The 20,497-nt window shown below is 41.8% G+C and overlaps 1 protein-coding gene across 2 annotated transcripts in view; it reads right to left on the minus strand.

Moving 5' to 3' along the window:
• Positions 1 to 6,824: 6,824 nt before the first annotated feature.
• Positions 6,825 to 20,497, minus strand: part of AFG1L (AFG1 like ATPase) — a 141,523-nt gene continuing 127,850 nt past the window's right edge. The window contains exons 11-13 of one of the 2 annotated variants that reach the window (XM_034765920.1): positions 13,441 to 13,581; positions 10,072 to 10,185; positions 6,825 to 9,462 (exon numbers count right to left, since the gene is read on the minus strand). In XM_034765920.1, the coding sequence (XP_034621811.1) occupies positions 9,334 to 9,462; positions 10,072 to 10,185; positions 13,441 to 13,581 (384 nt within the window). In that variant the 3' untranslated portion in view covers positions 6,825 to 9,333. Of the gene's footprint in view, positions 9,463 to 10,071; positions 10,186 to 13,440; positions 13,582 to 19,615; positions 19,696 to 20,497 lie in introns of those variants that run through there. The other variant, XR_004645173.1, reaches the window with a different exon arrangement.

Raw genomic sequence — 20,497 nt, forward strand, 5'->3', positions numbered from 1 at the left:
GAGGGGTTGTCTTTACTACCAGGGAGATTGACATTACTGCAACCAATGCAGCAGGTGGTGATTTATGGGTCTAATAAAGACCCACTAAGTCAATGGCAAAGCGCTCTCTGGTCAACCCCGGTACTCCAGCTCTCTGAAAAGAGTAAGGTAAGTCTACCAGAGAGCGTCTCCCGCAGTGAAGACACCAGGGTAAGTTGACCTAAGCAATGTCGACTCCAGCTATATTATTCACATAGCTGGAATAGCATAACTTAGGTTGTCTTACCCTGGTAGTGAAGACAAGCCCTGAGAAATTGTACATCAGACTGACTAGCTGAGAGCAGTATGAAATAGGCAGGGCTGGCTCCAGGCACCAGCTAAGGAAGCAGGTGCTTGCGACAGCCAATACAAAGGGGCGGCACTCCGTCCACTATTGGGGCGGCCCATCCGTGTCTTTGGCAGGAATCCGTCAGCGGGTCCCTCTTTAGCTGCCATCGAAGTGCCGCCGAAGAGGAAGAGAGGGAGCGAAGGACCCACTGCCGAACTGCCACCGAAGAATGGAGCGGCGTGATTGAGCTGCGGCCGAAGTGCCACCGATCGACTTTTTTTTTTCTTTTTTTCTTCGCTGCTTGGGGCGGCAAAAAATCTGGAGCTGGCCCTGGAAATAGGAATGTGTAACTGAAAAGAACCAGAGTAAAACTCCAAAGAATTATACAGACTGAAGAAAATTTTAAAATGAGACCAATCAATTACACTGTGGCTTAAAGGAAATGATTATAACACACACTGGTGTAATGAAGATGTCCTAGGCACAGAAGGTATTTAACCTTGTGCCTTATAAAGCACCTATAGTGCACCATGCAAGGCTATTAATTATTAGGGTCAGTCTGACCTGACTAAGATGTCCCCAAGTATAGGCTGGTATGTTGCACTCAAATCTTTGCTGTGTCAATAACCAATTTCCTAAGAAGTCAAGAATCTACAGAGTCCCTTAACGAAACTGTAACTCAAGCCTATGGAAGCAATTACTGTCCATGAGGACACCAAAACCCATTAAAAGGTCTCTGAGTATACACATATAATATGCTATAACAGCTCTGTATTAGCCAATAGTAAATCAAGTCATCAATGCATGTGAAAGAGCCTGCGTATACAGTGACAGTATCGTAAGCACAGACAATTCACTTGTAACTTCACTGATGTCGGAGGACGAATGTAGTGCAATTTAGTGTCTTGCATACCTCCACCGAGAATTTTTCTGCATTTCATTTAATTTACATGCATTAAATATATGACTAAAGTCAAACACCTGTGGGCAGGGCATATTAAGAAAAGAATTTCAGCTCCAAGCCTAGATTTCTTTGGTTATGGGGTTACAGCCATAATTTCAGTGTTACTTCTATGAGGCTCAGGTCGCTATCTGGCCTTGGTACTGTAGGATGTGAGTGCCTTACAGTCTATAACACACTTATCCTCAAACACCCAAGGGCGGTAGGGGAATGCTGTTCTCCTCATTTTGTGCACGGGGAACTGAGGCACCGGGTAAGTTGCCCAAGGTCACATGGGAAGGCTGAGGCACAGCAGAGAATTGAACCCAGGTCTCCCAAGTCCCAGGTTTTGCCACCTTACTAGCTCACCCTTCCTCTTCACTTGGACAGTTTGCAGTGTAATCTTGAGGGAATATTACAGTGCAGTTACATCCGTTTTTTGGAACCACAGATGTCTTTGACCATGCCTAGTACAAAGGAGTCACAGTCCTGACTGGGGTCTCTAGCTGTTACTGTAACAAAAAATTACTAACTTACACTACAATTCTTAGTAATCACTGCAAGACCAGAAGACTATCAGCAGAGGGTGTGCTTGAGTGCAGATTTCAAAAGTTGCCCTATAAAGGGAACTGTACAGAGTGCTGACTGAGCCCTTTATGCAGCATAAGGCAAAAAGCAGCAGCCTGTGTGTGTACTGGTTTGGTTTCATAGCAGAATGGAGGAAAACCCTTGCAACACATTCTAGTCATGCTTATTCCTCAGTCAAGTTCTGCAGCTCCAGCTGGCAACAGAGTAAGGCAGCATTAGAGTGCTGAGCGGTAGACTTTGGTGGTGCCCATTGGTGGTGAGAGTTAATAAATATAAAACATCCCAAAGTGTAAGAACAGCAGTGACCATGGAAGGCCTTGGGATAAGCAGTGTTTTGAACTCGCAGAAATGGAACTCCTCTTCCTCCTTCCCCAAGAGAAGACATCTTGAAATAAGAAAAAATGTTGCTGTAAAAATGGCTACTGAAGGATCTAAAGAAGTCCAACATAGAACATGTGCAGTATTCCTATGAAATGAAAGCTGGCTTCCACTCTAGATGCGCTTGAATAGCAGATGTCATACCAGAGTTTCTATTTGATTTATTTTCCTTTAATCTAACAGGAATAATCACTAGGAGCGACAAGGTAGGTTTTGACCCTAGATAGTAGGGAGAGGTTGAGAATGAAAGGCAATGGGGAGCAGGTGGCACCAAGGAACACTAGTACCCTTATACAGAGCAGAAGGGAATTGGAGACATTTCACTTTGATACCTAATTATATTCTGCAATAAACATAAAGGACAATCACGTTTTCTAACATGACACTTGAGCTTGCTTAGAAAATATCAGTTTCTGTATTGTTGGTTCAGTGCTCGTACACAGCATCCTGTTTTATTATTGTTTTATCAATAATTCAATAGTTATGATGGATAGTTCTCAGAAAACATCTGCTCAATGTTCAGTGGCAGTCAAAAAAGCTAACAATGTTAGGAAACATTGGGAAAGGGATAGTTAATAAAATAGAAAATACTATAATGCCACTATATAAATCCATGGTATGCCCACATCTTGAATACTGCATGCAGATCTGGTCACCCCATCTCAAAAAAAATATCAGAATTGGAAAAGGTGCAAAGAAGGGCAACAAAAATGGTTAGGGGTACAGAACAGCTTCCATATGAGGAAAGATTAAAAAGACTGGGATTGTTTATCTTAGAAAAGAAACACCTAAGGGGGGATATGATAGATATAAAACCATCAATGGTGTGGAGAAAGTGAATAGGGAAGTATTATTTACCCATTCACGTGACACAAGAAGCAGAGGTAGCAGGTTTAAAATAAACAAAAGTACTTCTTCACACAAGAGACAGTCAACCTGAGGAATTCATTGTCAAGGGAGGTGGTGAAGGTCAAAAGTACAACTGGGTTCAAAAAAGAACTAGATAAGTTAATGTAGGATAGATTCATCGATGGCTATTAGCCCAGACGGTCAGAGATGCAACCCCACGCACCAGGTATCCCTAAGCCTCTAACTGCCAGAAGCTGGGACTTGATGAAAGGGGATGGATCACTCAGAGTTGCCCATTTCTGTTCCTTCCCTCTGAAGCATGTGGCACTGGCCACTGTCAGACAAGATATTGGGCTAGATGAACCATTGGTCTGACCCAGTATTGCCATTCTTATGCTCTTATATTAAAAATCACTATTTATTTAGGAAATGTAGGTAAACCATGAATTTTTCGTATGATTGCACTTACATTTAATATTAACCACCTCTAAAAGGAATGTGTCACTCTTTTGTGGAGAAATATTATATACAGTCTTAAAGCTTTTCTGTTAAAGTATGAACCTCTTCAGGACATCCAGGATGTGTTTTTTGTGGATTCTTTTTTCTTACACTGAAAGACGATTATCTTTACTCAGATTAACAATGTGCAACAAGTTGATTACACTTATTTGTATTCAAAACATTTGCCAAATGCAATTTTCTTTTTGCAGACCAGTGTACTTGGAGTATTGAATAAATGGTAACTAGATTTCTAAGGATCTATTGATGCTGTTAATTTGTGCACTGTTTTTATGCTTTGTCTTGATCTCAAACTGCAAAAGGCAGCTTTCCTAAGATATATTAATGCAAAGAGGAGGAACACTTTTAATGCTTCATTGCCTGTGTCCGTGTATTCTTTGGATGCATGAAACCAAAACTGGCCAGGAGTCTGTGACTGAAATGTCATTTGTGTTGTGCATTCAGTGGACAATTCAATCAGCATTTTCCAACAATTTACTTGGCAAACAGGCACAACTGGCAGCTGTCTCATTAAATGGGCTTTACACTCAGTCCAACTTTACAATGCTAGAAAATCTTTGTCTTTGCTAGGATATTCTATAGTGATCGCCACCATAGTATCCAAGCGTTTAACCTCAAGTTTCTCCCAAATACAACAACTTTGTCAGTCATTTGCAGAATGTTTAAAATCCTATATCTACAGGGAAACACTGAACGTACTCAACACATCAGCCAGATCAAGAAGATTTGAGAGCCAGTAATGGTCAGAACATAGTTGGTGGAGAAAATGAAAGAAAGAAAACAACCAAAACCCAATCCTCCTCCTAAGTGGAGCTAGCAAATGAAAGACATTTCAATCTGTTCATAGATTCTCAACGTCATTAGAGATTATAAACAGAATTAACTTTGTGCTGACTGTGTGAAGATTTTTTTGGCTTTAGCAATTCTTAAAGATACAGTGGAGGACACATTTAAGAGGCTGAGGTAATCCTTTGCTTTTCCCAGTTTGGTTAGCTTCAGCTTAAAACAATATATACATAGTTATTTGCTTTATTTTTAGTGGTCCCTAACGGCCCCAATTAAGACAAAGGCCCTGTTGTACTAGGCACCCTACATACATAGACATCTACTTTCTGAAAGGCTAAAGTAACCCATGGAGGCTTTGGGAATTCAGTGTTACAAGTAGAAGTTAAGCCTGAAGCTATAATTATTCCTGTGTTTTATAACCTTCTGCCACTTTGTTTCTGCTTCCTTGTCTCTTGCTTTTAGATATCAGAACATGGTGTCTTTTGAAACCGACCAACAAAATGGGTGGGGGCGGGGGAAGTTGGGATAGGGTTTGTACCCAGCAGAGTTGCTGTCACTAAGGAGATAGAGTACTCCACAAGCTACATGCACTGCAACTCAAGCAGGATAGAAAGGTGACCCAACTTCATGGCAAGGAACTTTGTTCCTTACATCTCCTAGCCATTACTGTTACAGTGCTGCTTCTGCTACAGCTCCTGCCATCTGCAAAAGCCTTCCTGAATCTGACCATCTTAGTTCAAATCACAGTCAAACTATATCTCTTCACCCTTTAAGTGTCTTAATAGCAGACAGTTGGAGAAATGATGAGACTCTGTAGTTCTGTTATGCACAGTAACCCTAATGAGTTTTTTGCACTACAGTTCACATAGAATAAATGTGTATCATATAAATCTTGGAGCTCAACTGTGTGGAATAATCGTTTTGAAGTAGAACAACATGACAGAGCAATGTTATCATTATCAGTTTCCTAAACAAACAGATAACTGTTGTCATCACTTGAGATCTCCTAATTATTCTTTCCTATGCTTTTATGGATGAGTTTGCTGACTGGAAGCTGAACAGAGGGCATTCCAGACAGCTGTTTGTGAACTTGTTTTGGACAGGTCGAGACCCTGATTGCATTAAAAGAATTTGGAATACAGGATCCTCCTTGGAAAGGACTTGGTTTTATGATTTAAATGAACAATTTCAGCTAGTAAGTGAAGTATCAGAGCCAAGCAAACCCTTCACCCTGACAAAAAAATGGATGGTAAAATATTAGAAACTCAGCCAAAATTTGACCAGCATGAATGCAGAGTGATAGGTCAGAAAGAAACATTTCTGTATTGTGATGGCACTCAAAGAGAATTAGATTCATTTTTAAAACAAAAGTAGTCTTACAAATATGTGGAGAATGCAGAAAGCTGGAAACGAGAGGAAATAAATCACTTGCATGCTCTATCTGGTGTCCCTTTCCTGTTCTCTTACACAGTGGATTGCAGCTATGAATGCTTCTTCTCAGCAGGAGGAAATCGGAATGCATCCATTGACCTAACCAAAAGGTAGGAAAAATTATTCCATCTCAGAGGCAGCATGGATGTTCCATTCTCTCTCCATGTGAGTCCCCCAACCCTTTTCTCTAAGATTTTGGCTCTTCTACTCCCCGCCACACAAAGTAAGAAAGCACGTGGGCTGCATCTATAACAAGTCTTAAAAATAATGCAGATGCATCACCCAAGTGCAAAAATGCATCTGAAAAACGACATGAAATGAAAAATGCTTCTGCAGTTCTGTTTAAAGCATCTCTACTGTTATTCAGATTATACGACTGCTTTTCTTTGGGAGTTCCCATTCAAATTCAAACATCTCATTTACCATGAACATTTTTTTTCATAAATACTTTACAATTCTCTCATCACTCCTTTGGATGAATGAAAAATCTTGTATTTATAAAAGTATATCTGTATAGACTTTGAAAGTTATTTGAAGTACAGGTGTAGCAGACATGGGTGCCTTCCAGTGCACAGAGATGATTAGAGTGGCTAACCTTGTAGGATTAATACACCCAGCATCAGGGCAGGTGCAAGGATGTTTCGCGCCCTATGCAAAACTTCCGCCTTGCGCCCCCCCGCCCTCCCCAAGCCCTGTGGCAGCTCTCCGTCCCCCCCTCCGCCCTGAGGCGCCCCCCACCGCAGCAGCCCGGGAAGCCGTGCGGCAGCTCCCCGCCCCAGCTCACCTCTGCTCCGCCTCCTCCGCTGAGCACGCCGCCCCGCTCCACTTCTCCCGCCTCCCAGGCTTGAAGCGCCAATCAGCTGTTTGGCACCGCAAGCCTGGGAGGGAGAGAAGCAGAGCGGGGCGGCGTGCTCAGGGGAGGAGGCAGAGCAGAGGTGAGCTGGAGCGGGGAGTTCCCCTGAGTGCTGCCCCTCCACCCCACTTGCTGCAGGTGGCCCTCCCCGCGCCCCCCTGCCCCAGCTCCCTCCGCCTAAATGGTGACGACGACCGGGACAGCCCAAGATCCAGCTGCCGCGGTCACCGCCGAAGGACCCGAAATGCCGCCCCCCCCAAATTCTAGTGCCCTAGGCAACCGCCTAGGTCGCCTAAGGGGTTGCACTGGCCCTGCCCAGCATATGGCTCCAAAGAAAACCAGGTCATGATGGAGTAATACATCAAGTATATGGCTCCACCACCTAAAAAAGTATAAGGCCATGAAGTCCAAAGGACTAGTTCCCTTTAGACAGTGTCATGGTAGTGGCTGTTATAGCAGCAGTTTGATCAGGTTGCTAATCGATGGAGAGAGAAAAACAATAATACTGAGACATACGAGGTACATGGATTCTTCTCAGAAGAACCAACGGTGAGATGAAAATTCAAACAAAATGTGCAGATTTGGGGATGATCCTTTTATGCCCCGTCTGCAACCTTTTTCCCTATCCAAGGAAACTATTCTGAAACATGCTTTTAAAGATGGTTTCTAATAGAAATAATGTACTCGTCAGAAAGGACAGTACATAGCTTTATTAAATCTAGGCTTAAAAAATATCCAAGGCAATTTTAATGAAAGGCAAGTTCATGCTACAACTAGAGGGGACATGGTTACACACCACAGTTAAGGTTTCATCTCCACTGTAAAATGTAACCATGTTGTAATTACAGCCCTGCGCAGATACACAAATGTGTATCTGCATCTGATCTGCTATCTGCAAAAATGATCTGCGGATTTGCAGGGCTCTACACTGGGGGTCGGGTGAGGCTCTGAGGCATCCTACCCACCGGAGCCCAGTCGGGGAGAGCCGCGGGCAGCCGTAGGGAGCCCGCACAGAGTCGCAGACCCTTCCCCATCTGCCCTCAGCCAGGCAGGGAGCTTGGCAGGCAGGGTCACGGCTGGGGGCTGCTTTCAGCCTCTGCTTCGCACTGTGGACAGATGGAGGGTCCACTGTGGCTCCCCGGCTGGGTTCCACACTGGCCTGGCCGGAGGGAGAGGGGAGACCTGTGGAGGTGCCTGGGAGCTGCTTGGGCCCCTCGCCCAGGGCAGGTATAGGGTCCACCACCGCTACCCCCGCCCGGTGCTTATCATGGCAGGGCTGCGGCTCCGAGCCGCTCCCCTCCCCAGCTGGAGCTGGGTTCGGGAGAGCTGCGCGGGCAGCTGTGGGGAGCTGCGGCAGACCCTCAACCTACCAGGGGCCTAAGAAGCTCCCTGCTCAGTGTCCTTGCCGCCCAGGCCCCCTGCCCAGGGCAGGTGAAGGATCTGTGCTGCGGCTCCTCCCAGCTGCCCGCCTGGCTTTTACCGTCAGAGCCCTCCGTGGATACAAAATTTGTATCCGCATCTGCACTGCTATCTGCAGAAATGGTCCACGGATATAAAGCGGATACCCACAGATTTGCAGGGCTCTAGTAATCTTGTCTCTTGACTCAATTGTACTATAGAGTGTGATCAAGTCATGCCCAAGTCGACACTGGCCAGTACACGGGTGTTAATAGAAACAGAGGAGAAAGCGTAGTGTGGCGTAGGCCTTAGAACTTTTAGGCTGGAAAGTACCAAAGGTCCATGAAGTCCCATCCTCCCCACCCCCTACTGGCAGGAACACCCAGCTGTCAGTAGAGATGGACTCTTCTTTCTTGTGCTTTGATGGAAAGTCTTCAAAAAGTATTAGTTTCCACTTTTCTATTACATTTTACTCTCTCCCTTGCATAGTTCCTTTTTTTTTTTTAATCACCTTTCTTTACGTGGACCTCACCCCTCTAAGGTGACAAGCACCCTCACCTCCTGCTAAGGCTCATTCTGTCCCCAGGATCAGGCCGTTGGCTTTCAGGCTGTAGGACAGAGCAGCAGCCTCATTAGAATGACAGCAGACACTATGTACCTTAGGAAACTATCCGAGAGTGATGCGTATCCTTTCAGTAGAAGAGAGGAAATTTGAAGTTCAGCAGATGGCTACAAGTAAGAGTTAGGAAAATAAAAAGATAGGACACAGGAGTTCTAGAATCTTACAGACTGACTCTAGAGGGAGCAGAGTATAAAATACAAGTAAATTTGATTTGTGTGGCTTTGATCTTTCTTTTGTGCAAGCTGTCATAAATATGACAAAAATACTGCATCAACAACTAAGATGTGCATCCCCATTTTACTGTGACCCCTGCCTATATGGTTGACTAGTGCTGCAGCCTGAGAGGGATCTTGACCCAGTTAACCATGTTGAATACTGAAGTCATGCTGTACTGGAGAAAAAAACTGAAATATAAAAGGCATAATAATTGATCCACAAGCTGGGGGTGTCAAAGAAACCTAAACCAGAACAAAAACCACAACTTACTAAGCTCTTAAATTTTAAACGTAAACATTGCAGATGAAAAGTTATGGTCCAGAGGATAAGTGCAATAATAATCAATTCATTTATATTAGAAATGCTTCCAATTCTATTAGAATCTTTTTTCTTTATATATACTATTTTTGTGTCCTGAGAGGTTTTGTTCATCTTCGAACAAATAACTATTTCTTGCTTCTGTCTCCATCTTTCCAATACTGTTCAGTCTGCATTTCTGTAAGTCGTGAGATAGTTCGTTGAAATGCAAAGATTTCCTCCTCTCCTGTAAACATGGAAAGTCCTCCAGCTGAATCCTAGATTGATATTTAAAAAAACAACACAGAACTGTGAGGCACAGATCTATTTTGATCAGCATCCCATCCAAACTATACCTCTGAATGCTTTAGAGAGCTTAATAATACAAGACAGTGGACAGTATAGGGTACCAAAAGGGAAATAAAATGTAAAAACTCTCAAAGTAATGTTAAAGGAAAACAGCATGGGCCCACCCCCAACAGGAAGGGGCATGCTGGTAGCACAGGGCCAGGCAGACCAGTGTGTCTCTGGCTCCAGTCGGGGCTGTGCATCTGTGTCTTTCTGCCTCTCCACTCCCCCCGCCCCCCGCTTGCCCAATGTGTCCTGATATTTCACTCTTGCGATCTGGTCACCCTAACAAAGAGATACAACTGGGCATAGATTTATGCAAAATGGATCCATATCTATTGATCTATTCCTTGACCATACAGATACAGTAAAATATGTAATTATTAAAGTGACAACTGTGCTGCATGGATTCTACTACACAGCAGCAAGCCGTCTGTTAAATGTTTACTTCATTCTTTCTCCTGCAATGGTGCCATGATATCAGACCAAAGCCAATTATGCTTTTTGTAACAAAAGGAGATGATGTTGATATCACTCACCTGGCTCAACCCCAAATCATCCATCAGTATTCTGCTTTCTTCCAGGCCACTGTCATGATGTTCTAGCGGAAACAAGCTTTGGAGAGGTGTCAATGCAGAACAAATAATACGTACCTGAAATGGGGGAAATGTGTATTGGCACCATTGCTTGTGTTTTACACACATCTTTTATGGAAAAAGCTTAAAAGTACTTCATTTTGTTTTTCCAAGTATCTTTCTGAAGTTTCACCCACCCACTAGTACTGCAGCTATGTGAATTTATGGTGTAGTCTCTTGTGAGAGGCCAGTAAATAAATAATATTAACTTTAACCAGGTATTTTTCTGAATAACAACTTGCAGACTTTTTATTCATATGCCAGGGTAGTAACTGCTTTCTCCCCTCAGTGATCCATTCAGTAGGAATGGATCCACCTAACTGTGTCACCACACCCTCAGAATATCTGCTATATGACATAATCTTTACCACTGTAATTTACCTTCTAAAAAAAGCAATATGAAAATCACTAGGAAATTATGGATTCTCACTAGTTAGGGTTGCACTGAGAGGATAAATGAACTGCACAGACATTCTCAAATGAATGTTTAAGGAATATGAAGTCTTTCTAAAAGTTCAGTTTGGCCACTACATTTTGGACCCATAAGATTCAAGTGAGTTAAAAATTTAGCTTGAATTTTATCATTACTGCTTTTTAATAATACTATTAAGGCTGGAATAACTATTTTCAGATCTGATTTGAAGAGATACTGTATACAGTGAAGTACCGGTAGCCCTATGAGGTTTATGATATAAACATACTGTCAGGGCCGGCTTTAGGAAGTGCGGGGCCCGATTCGAACAGTTTTGATGGGGCCCCGGCAGGGATGACTGAAAAAAAAAACGTAAAAAAACACGTGGGGCTTATACTCACCGGGCGGCACTCCTAGTCTTTGGCGGTGGGTCCTTCACTCGCTCCGGGTCTTCGGTGGCACTGAAGGATCTGCCGCTGAAGTGCCACCGAAGACTCGGAGCGCTGCCGGGTGAGTAAAAATTAACAAGGAGCCTCTAGCCAGGGAAGGGATTCTCGGCCACTTGCCCCCACCCCGGCGGCCCTGCCACTGGGCGCGGGGCCCTCTTAGGCGCGGGGCCCGATTTGGGGGAATTGGTGAAATTGGCCTAAAGCCGGCCCTGCATACTGTAATATTATTGTGGACAGCATACAGTATATTGATAGATCCCAGACAAAAGATTTCCATTGCAGATCAGTCTCTACAAATATTTAGTTTCATAATGATGGAAAAAATATAGGTCAGTATGTATTAAGTTTTAGCTCTGTGACCTTTTTAGATGATTTTTCCATAGGATTAGTTATAGGGTAAATAGGGATAATGTTGTTTAATGCTCATATGTTCTTTGGAGGAGGTCATATTTCATGATCACCTGATGTGTTTCTTCAAGTTGATACTAAGAGGTAACAGATTGCAAAAATAAGTACCTCTGATTTTGTTACTCCATGCCTACTGCATACATATTTTCTAAGACACTATTTAGTCCCAGTTCAGCATGGTATTTAAGCAGGTTCCGAACTTCAAGCACAAGAGTAGTCCAACTGACTTCAATAAGACTATTCACGTACTTAAAGTTAGGCAGGTACTTAAGTTTCTTGGTGAATCAGGGCCTTTATGATCATCTTGAAAAAGACTGATACCTCAATTGATATTTCCTGATTGCATACATATCTAAGTGTGTGCATATATAATCACACACAGGATGGAACTTAATATTTTCATTACTCTTTTAAAATGATCAGCTTAAATATGAAATGCCCTTTTTGTTGTTTTAATAGTGCTGATTTTGCTTCCCCATGATTGAAACCTTTGTAAATCCAAGTTAAGTGGTGCATTTATCATTACTATTCCGTTAGCAGTTCTGCAACCTGATTTAAAATCTACAATCAATGTTTCTTCTACAATTAATATCACATTTTAACAAATATATTAACACTTTAATATTCTCTTCATTAATGGTCCCTTCCAAATTAAAATCATCTAGCATGAGCCTAGCTCCAGAATGCTCAGTGGCACATTCTTTAGTTACTAGAATGACAACACCCATTTAATTGTTTATTTCCTGATTCAGTACAACATCCCTATTCAGGAAGGACAAATAAGGACATACCTAAATTTATGCACATGCTTAAGTCCCACTGAAATCAGTAGGACTTAAAACAAGTGCTTATTTGCTTTCCTGAATTGAGGACTTTATAGGAAAGCATTCTGAAATGACGTTCGTTTTAAAACATGGTTGTATTTCGCTAAGCTCACAATTTTCAAATCGTTAACAATAATTTTTCACTTTTTAAAAAAACATTTGATAGACTACAAATGTCTAGAAATGGCCAGATTTTACTCTTAAGTGAAGGTACCTTTAATAAGGAAAAATATGAACATTTCAGATGTGGGACGAAGCCAAAGTAAATTATGTTTTTGAAAAATGAAAATAAAGGAAAATTAATTCCCTGAAATTCTGCTTCTTTGAAGACATCGCATAGGATTCTCAATCCTGGAATTAAGCTGGCAGTTTTGTGGCATTGTGCTAAGGAGCTCAAACCTAAGAGTGAGAGTCTTATAGGAATAGGTCTTCAAAGAAGAATATTTAACATTATTAAATAGTCATAGACAATTTTCTGGACATGGCCATTACTTTCTATTTAAATATGAAAAATGTAAGTGACCTCTTTCCTCTCTCAGTACCCAAGCCACTCTTACCGGGGTAAAGGAAGAAATTAAAATATAGCAGGACCTTGCTAGTTCATGCTAATGCCTGGAAGAACCATGGCCAATTACTGAACCTTGTGGAAAAATAAGGCTCTGATCCTTCACTGAGCTGCCTGTGAGCAGACCCCTCCACCAGCATGGAGCCCCAATGGCTTCATTGGAGTTCTGTGTGGGCTCTGGGGTCAGCCCCCACGGAGCTCTGTCCTGGATTGGTGAGCAAACAATTGTGCACTACAAGTGATAATAGAGGTGAGAGCAGTCTATTTGACTTGATTTTTTTAAATGATTGTCGCAACATGTATTGTGTATTTGAATTATTGTAAAGACACCCAGTGAGTCTTGACTGGACATGATCATAGCAAATTTTGTAGAAGTAGTCGTCTCAGTAATATATTACCTCTGTTGTTAAGTCTTTGCCAAAAAATGAAGAGAAACTGCCATTTTTGTGTGTGCAAATTATGCATGTGACTGAACTAAATGTGAGATTCTACTACAGCTGACAATGTTATCTAAAATAAGATGGCTTACTTGTTACCTGATGGAAGACAGGATTAATTTATAAAATGGCCAAATAACATTATAATACATGCATACCTGAAACACTTAGTTCTCACCTTATGATCATAAAATGTATCGATAAGAGTAATGAAGCGGCGAGCTTGGGTCCTTTTTGCTATGGTAAGTAGTGGTATGTTACGAACAAAGACTGTGTCAAAATTCTTACATATTTCCAAATAGTCACTCGCTCCAATTGGCTGAAATAAAAAAAAAAAGTGATCATTGGAATGCCCACTACAGAGAGAATGATGCATTAACCCTACATTTCAAAATACTACCATTACAGCACGGTGGATGAAAACTACTCCAAAATATTTCTTATTTTCCTCCTTTATATCGTTTGTCTCAGAGAAGCTTCGGCTTCAGTGTCTCCATTTCTGATTGCCGATTCCTGTTGTTGATGTCTCAACCTAATAGTGCTTGATTGTTTAGAATCTGGCTCATTTGAAAACTTCTCATCTGCTTCTTGACAACACATTATGACCCCTATGACAATCTTAAACACAAGAATAGCAGTAACCCAAAATCTGCAGGGGAATAGGCTGAACATATTGTTTAGCTACAAAGTCAACGCAAATTATGAACAATTTGGACTGCTATTAGGAATATCCATTATTGATGCTTTTCAGTAGCAAAATCTGCAGTCAAAACACAAATCCATAGTTTAGATACTAAAGTTTAATTAGAATTGTATTGACACAACTAAGAGCAATTGTCTAACTTTCCAGATTCTGAAAGTCGGGGGAAGCAGACAAAAACCTTTAGTTATAGCAAAATTTCTGGCAAAACTATATTTAAAAGAGATGTCAAGATATTACAGACAGTTCAAAACTTGATCTACCATTAATACTGAATTAAAAGCTTTAATGAAAAGTTTAGATGTTCATTTGAAGATCTGAGATAAATATCACATGCAAGAACACACAAGTAAATTTGTTTAAAATGATTTTCTGCATTATTTATACATCAAGACCTAAGCTGTTTGCAGTGTTTTTGCAGCCATGTTGGTCCCAGGATATGAGAGACACAAGGTGAGTGAGGTAATATCTTTCATTGGACCATCTTCTGTTGGTGGAAGGGAAAAGCTTTCAAGCTTCACAGAGCTCTTCCTTAGGTCTAGGGAGGAGCTCTGTGAAGGTTGAAAGATTGTCCCTTCCACCCACACAAGGTAATTCAATAAACAATAATTACCTCATCCATCTTGTCTCTCTCAAGACCTAAATTCACAGTTCTAAATTTTCCCTGCAGTAGTCAATGATGTCCCCAATACAGTTAACCCCTATTTTACTGCAGGGAATATTTTATATTGAGCTATTCATATGTAACTGTGCTTAGAAGAAAAAGGCTTGCACACTGATTTACAACTTATGGGCCAAATCCTATTTGTTTTACTCATAAAGAGGTAGTTCAGTGCTTTGACTGGAACATGCAGGGTTTTTCTCTATAAACACAGAAATCCCTTCATCTGTTAATGAAATGCATTTACCGCTACAATTAAATATGGTGACAGTGCATAGCAACACCTCTAAACAACATCTTAGAACAGGAAGTAAAAAAATATTATCCAACTGAGACTACCAGGGGAAGTTTTTTGTAGGCCAAATGCAATTACCAAACTGGAATTTCACCTGGACCTCAGGGCACACACCTCTCCTCTTGCAAGAAATTGTAGGAGATCTTTAATTACTAGAAGTGACTAGGACTTGGTTTCAAGTCTCTCTCCCTACATCCAAAGCATCAGTCAAATGGAAGACAGCCACAAGAATTACGATCTTGTAGAGAAGAGGTTGTCTATATAAGATACACAAACACGGGAGAGTGAAGTTCTGAAAGACATTCCAGAAAAATCTTCTCAAGAAATAGTGAAACGGAGGCAACCAGTTTCCAGCTCCTTCAGAGCAGAGGAGGGCATGGATGCTCCTAAAACTTCTCTAATATCTCAAGGGTTGCAATGGATCCCTTCCCCTCCCATTCATAATCATGCAACATTCGTATGGCAACTACAACAATTACCTACATCATGGAAAAGTAATATTAATGTATATATGTATTGTAGCTGTCTTTAGTGTGTTATATATTAGGTAATCACTCAAAAATTAAGCACAGAGTTTTTTTCACTTCATTTCACCTCCCTCTTCCATGAGTGATGCATCTCTCAGCTGGAATGTGGACAAAGAACAGCTGCATCATCTGGATCAGATAAAGCAGGAAAAGTTTAAGGAAGTTGTGGAAGAATTTGTGGATGGAAATTCTGCAGAAGATATCAAGCTGAAACAATCTGATTTAACACCAGATCAATCTGACTGAAAAATACCAGCAAACTGGACAGCAGTCATATTGTATACCAGAGCAGATGATGGACAATGCGTACCATGATGCATCCAAGGATTAGTGAGTTGGCCATAACCAAAGGATTCAGCAAATGATAACTCCTATTCTAGGTCTAGGACTGAAGAGCTCCTGGAATACGCAGAGAAGACTAAATACTTCTGCATTACAGCATGCATGTAAGGGACACTGGGAAGTGTCCTGATGGTACTTGAGAAGAAGAATAAGCACATATCTATAATTCTGAAGAAACATATAAGTGAATAACCACTCAGGTCCTCTAGCACATGACCAGACTAAGCATTCTTCTACTGCAGCTCCAAGTTCTAAGGCATTAGTAACCCACATAAGGTGGTTTTGCACTCTACTTCTCAAGTAGTGATTTGGGCTGCCCTGACTCATTCCATGGACAGCCCTTTCAAGGATGGAGGCAAATCTCCAAAACTAAAATCCAATTAATAAAAGAAAAGAAAAAAGTACAAAATATTACAGAACTCCAAACCAAACACCCATCCACCAAGGTGGATTGATTTAAATCAAAGTGATTTAGATGAGCAAGCAGAAACCCTTGATTTAAATCATCTATTTTAATCTTGTTTTGCATTTGTATTTCTTATTTTCCTAAAGAAAGGTTGGGTCTCACTGTTTGGTAAAAATTGGTACATCTTTTTGTTAATGGGGAGGACACACTATATCCATACACTTTTATTTAAGAAATTATAAAGCTTAACATACAATTATTCAGATTCTGATTTTTTTAAAATTATGTTAGAAAATAATGAATGACTTTTTTTTTTTAATAGAGATAATTTGTTACTTTTGATTTGTGTCATCTTGCATTTGGATGGAAATTGGAATTCAATTAAAAATTCACGAAGCAGCATTTAAAAATTGCTTTTTTACTTGTTAAATAAAACTACTTTAAACATGAGGGATACTTTTTTCTTATGGAAGTTTATCAAAACATGTTTTGCATTTAAAATTAACTGATTTTAGGTTGGACATTAGGAAAAACTTCCTAACTGTCAGAGCAGTTAAGCACTGGAATAAATTGCCTAGGGAGGTTGGGGATTTTTAAGAGCAGGTTGGACAAACACCTGTCAGAGATGATCTAGATCGGGGTGGGCAAACTTTTTGGCCCAAGAGCCACATTGGGGTTGCAAAACTGTATGGAGGGCTGGGTAGGGAAGACTGTGCCTCCCCAAACAGCCTGGCCCTCACCCTTTATCCACTCCCTCCCACTTCCTGCCCCCTGGCTGCCCCCCTCAGAATTCCCAGGCCATCCAACCTCCCCGCCCCCCGCTCCTTGTCCCCTAGCAGTCCCCTCCTGGGACCCCCCACCTCCTATCCAACCCCCCTGCTCCCAGTCCCCTGACTACCCCAATCCCTATCCACACTCCTGCCCCCTGACAGGCCCCCTGGAATCCCAAGTCTATCCAACCCCCCCATTCCCTGTCCCCTGACTGCCCCCACAGAACCTCCACCCCATCCAACTGCTCCCTGCTCCCAATCCCCTGACTACCCCAACCCCATCCACACCCCCGCCCCCTGACAGGTCCCCCAGGACCCCATGCTTATCCAACCCCCCCTGTTCCCCGTCCCCTGACTGCCCCCCAGAACCTCTGCCCCATCCAACCGCCCCCTGCTCCCTGCTCCTTATCCAACCCCTCCCCCGGTCCCTGTCCCCCGGGACCCCCCGGTCCCCTTACCATGCTGCTCAGAGCAGCATGTCTGGCAGCTGCGCTGCCTGGCTGGAGCTAGACATGCTGCCACTCTGCTCGGCAGGAGCATGCCGCCACACTGCCCAGAGTGCTGCCCGCACAGCGGCGTAGCTGCAGGGGTGGGGGGACAGCAGGGGAGGGGCTGGGGGCTAGCCTCCCTGGCCAGGAGCTCAAGGGCCGGGCAGGACGGTCCTGCAGGCCAGATGTGGCCCACGGGCTGTAGTTTGCCCACCTCTGGTGTAGATAATACTTAGTCCTGCCTTGAGTGCAGGGTACTGGACTAGATGACGTCTCAAGGTCCCTTCCAGTTCTCTGATTCTATGATTTATTAAATAAAGGAAATGGTTAGTGAATTGAACTAATTGTTTCTGGTCATCATGTCCTTCAAGATTGTAGAACTGGTAGGTCTCATCCTCACACACCTCATTTTTATTCATATATTAGAAGAGGAAAACAAGCTTTCCTGCTTTTCAACCCCCAGTTGGTTTCTTAACTTTGAATGAACTAGTAATTGAATTGAACTAGTTGAATAAACTGAAATTAAGAAAATATTCTCTCTGAACCTGCTACTGCTGTCAGAAGTTACTTTTGCACATCAACAAATTTTGCTTCCAGGTGCTTAGTGAACAACTTCCACCATGTTTGACTTTCTTTAGCAATTTGGCAGAAAATGTTCTGCTTGTATATTTTTAATATAAATTATTTTTATCGATTATACCTAAGTTTGTGCGTTAACATAGGTTGTCATAATATCACAATTAATTTTAAATAGGTTTATTTTTTAAAATCAGATTTCTTTATTTAAATTTTTTTTAAATCGTAAATTTTCAGCCATCCACTGAGATGTATATCTTCTGACAATAAAAATTACAATTAATTATCAATGGACTCCCACCCTTGGAGACTAAAAAGCATGATCATGCAAATTAGACTTTAACAGAAGACTGAAATAGTTGTAGAACAGACAAAAATAAGGCTGATGTGTTTCAAATCTGTAAAGAGCAACAAGGTTTCTTATAAACTAGGGTTAGTTTTTATGTATATCAAGATCTAATATATACACACACACACAGAGTTTATAGAGAGCTAAAATATACCTCCTAACAATTGTAAAAGACCTTGAGGTACTTCAGCAATGCAAAAGGTGGGCAATTTAAACAAAGAAATATCCCAAACCAAATAAAGCTAAGGCTAGATGAGCTTGGGCACTCCTCAAGCTTGGAAATAGGTTCTATGCTATTGATAAGCCAAACCCATATTCTTGATTAGAAGCCAAATCTAAGCAATAATGCTTGGTAAATATGTGCAGAGAGCACCATGGGAACTGCTATGCAAATCTCCTGAACAGAGAGACCTGGCAGCCATATCTGTTCTATCCTGACTGGAATGAGCTTTGACATCACTGCCAAGCTGCACGGCTGCCTAGCTGTAACTGAGATGTAGACAGTAATGTCACTTGGCAACAGGAAAAACTAATCACATTAGTGTCATATGAAAGACAGACCTGGGCAGGCTTTTTAAGAGCGATAGTTCTCTCCACATAAGAACTCTATGATCTTTTCTTTTCCAAATTTGTGTAGAAGGGCATAGGCCTTCCAAACAAGCAAAATGGATTTTAATCCTAATTCCAACAGTGGCTTGTTTTGTTATCTTGGATGAATCACTTAATGACTTTGAGCCTTACTTTCGCCATCTGTAAGGCGGGCATAAGAATAATTACCCAATTTATAAATGCTTTTATGGTACTTTAAAGCTTATCTTTGCACTCCCCAATGTACGGCTGTTCTGGGTAGGCAGCTCCCTCTCTGCTGTGTTTAAACAGTTTGAATTTACATTAGGTAATATCAGAAGAGGCCAAAAATGCAGCTGTGGGTTAATGTGACATAGGTCATCCTAATGATACCTCTTCCCCATTCTCATGCCCCTGCTACATGGGCAGCATAGAGCGTGCATGGCATAAGCACCCTTACATTGGTGCCTTCCCACTGAAGGACTTCTGGGCCAGTTAAACAAGCTTTATGGCCAGATTACACCTGCACTGCAGCAAAAAGCAGTTGCATTGCACTGGAGGTTCTGGCTTTTCTACTGTAGTAATATTTAGAGGCTCCAGTCAGGACTGGGGACCCATTGCGTTAGTCATTGTACAAACACAAGAAAACATGGTTCCAACTCTTTTGAGCACCTCAAAAGCTTCTTCCCCTCCCATATTGCCAGCTGGTCCTCATCCAGCTGCTGCTCTCTGGCAGGCACTGTTGGACATACCTGTTGAAGAAATATAAATCTGGATGTGGCCAGCATATCATTGGCAGTGGAGCCCATGCATTATCACAGACAATTACACTTCCTTCTGTCATGATTCACGATGGAAGACTAGGTCTGGCAAAAACAACTTATTTTCTTCTTTCAAAATATGACATGAGCCCGTACAAGTATAAACTAGTAAATATTACAGAAACCCAAGTACTACTTGCTACTAAGGAGACAGTGTTGCCTAATAGAAGCAGACCTGGGTTCTATTCCTGGCTCTGCTACTGGCCTGCTACATGACCTGGGGCAAATCACTTCACCTCTCTGTGCCTCAGGTTCTCACCTGTTAACTTTGTAATGCACTTTGGGCCAGATTTTGAAAGGTATTTAGGTGCCTAAAGATGCAGGTAGGTAGCTAGTGGGATTTCCAAAAGTGCATATTCAAATCCCACTAGTGCCTACCTGTATCTTTAGGCACCTAAACGCCTTTCAAAATTTGAGCTCTATGGATGAAAAGTTTTGTAAAAGAGCTGGGTATTATTATTTTTATAAAGCAAAAATACATTCAACTTAAAAAGTCTGGTTCAACCTGAGACCCTGCTGGCATTATACTGAGCCCTTCTGCAATACATCTTCTTTGAAGTTTTGCACATTCTGAACGGCTCCTGATCATTCAACACTGATTGGGTTCTGAGTACCATTAATCTACATCTGCAAGACTCCAAGAATGGTGGCAACTGATAGAGAAATGGTGGCTTACTAAACTTTATAATTCTGACGGGTTGTATTTTATTTTATTTCATAAGCCTTAATATAA

The sequence above is a fragment of the Trachemys scripta genome, chromosome 3, assembly GCF_013100865.1.
Source record: "Trachemys scripta elegans isolate TJP31775 chromosome 3, CAS_Tse_1.0, whole genome shotgun sequence".
NCBI classification, from domain to species: Eukaryota; Metazoa; Chordata; order Testudines; family Emydidae; genus Trachemys; species Trachemys scripta.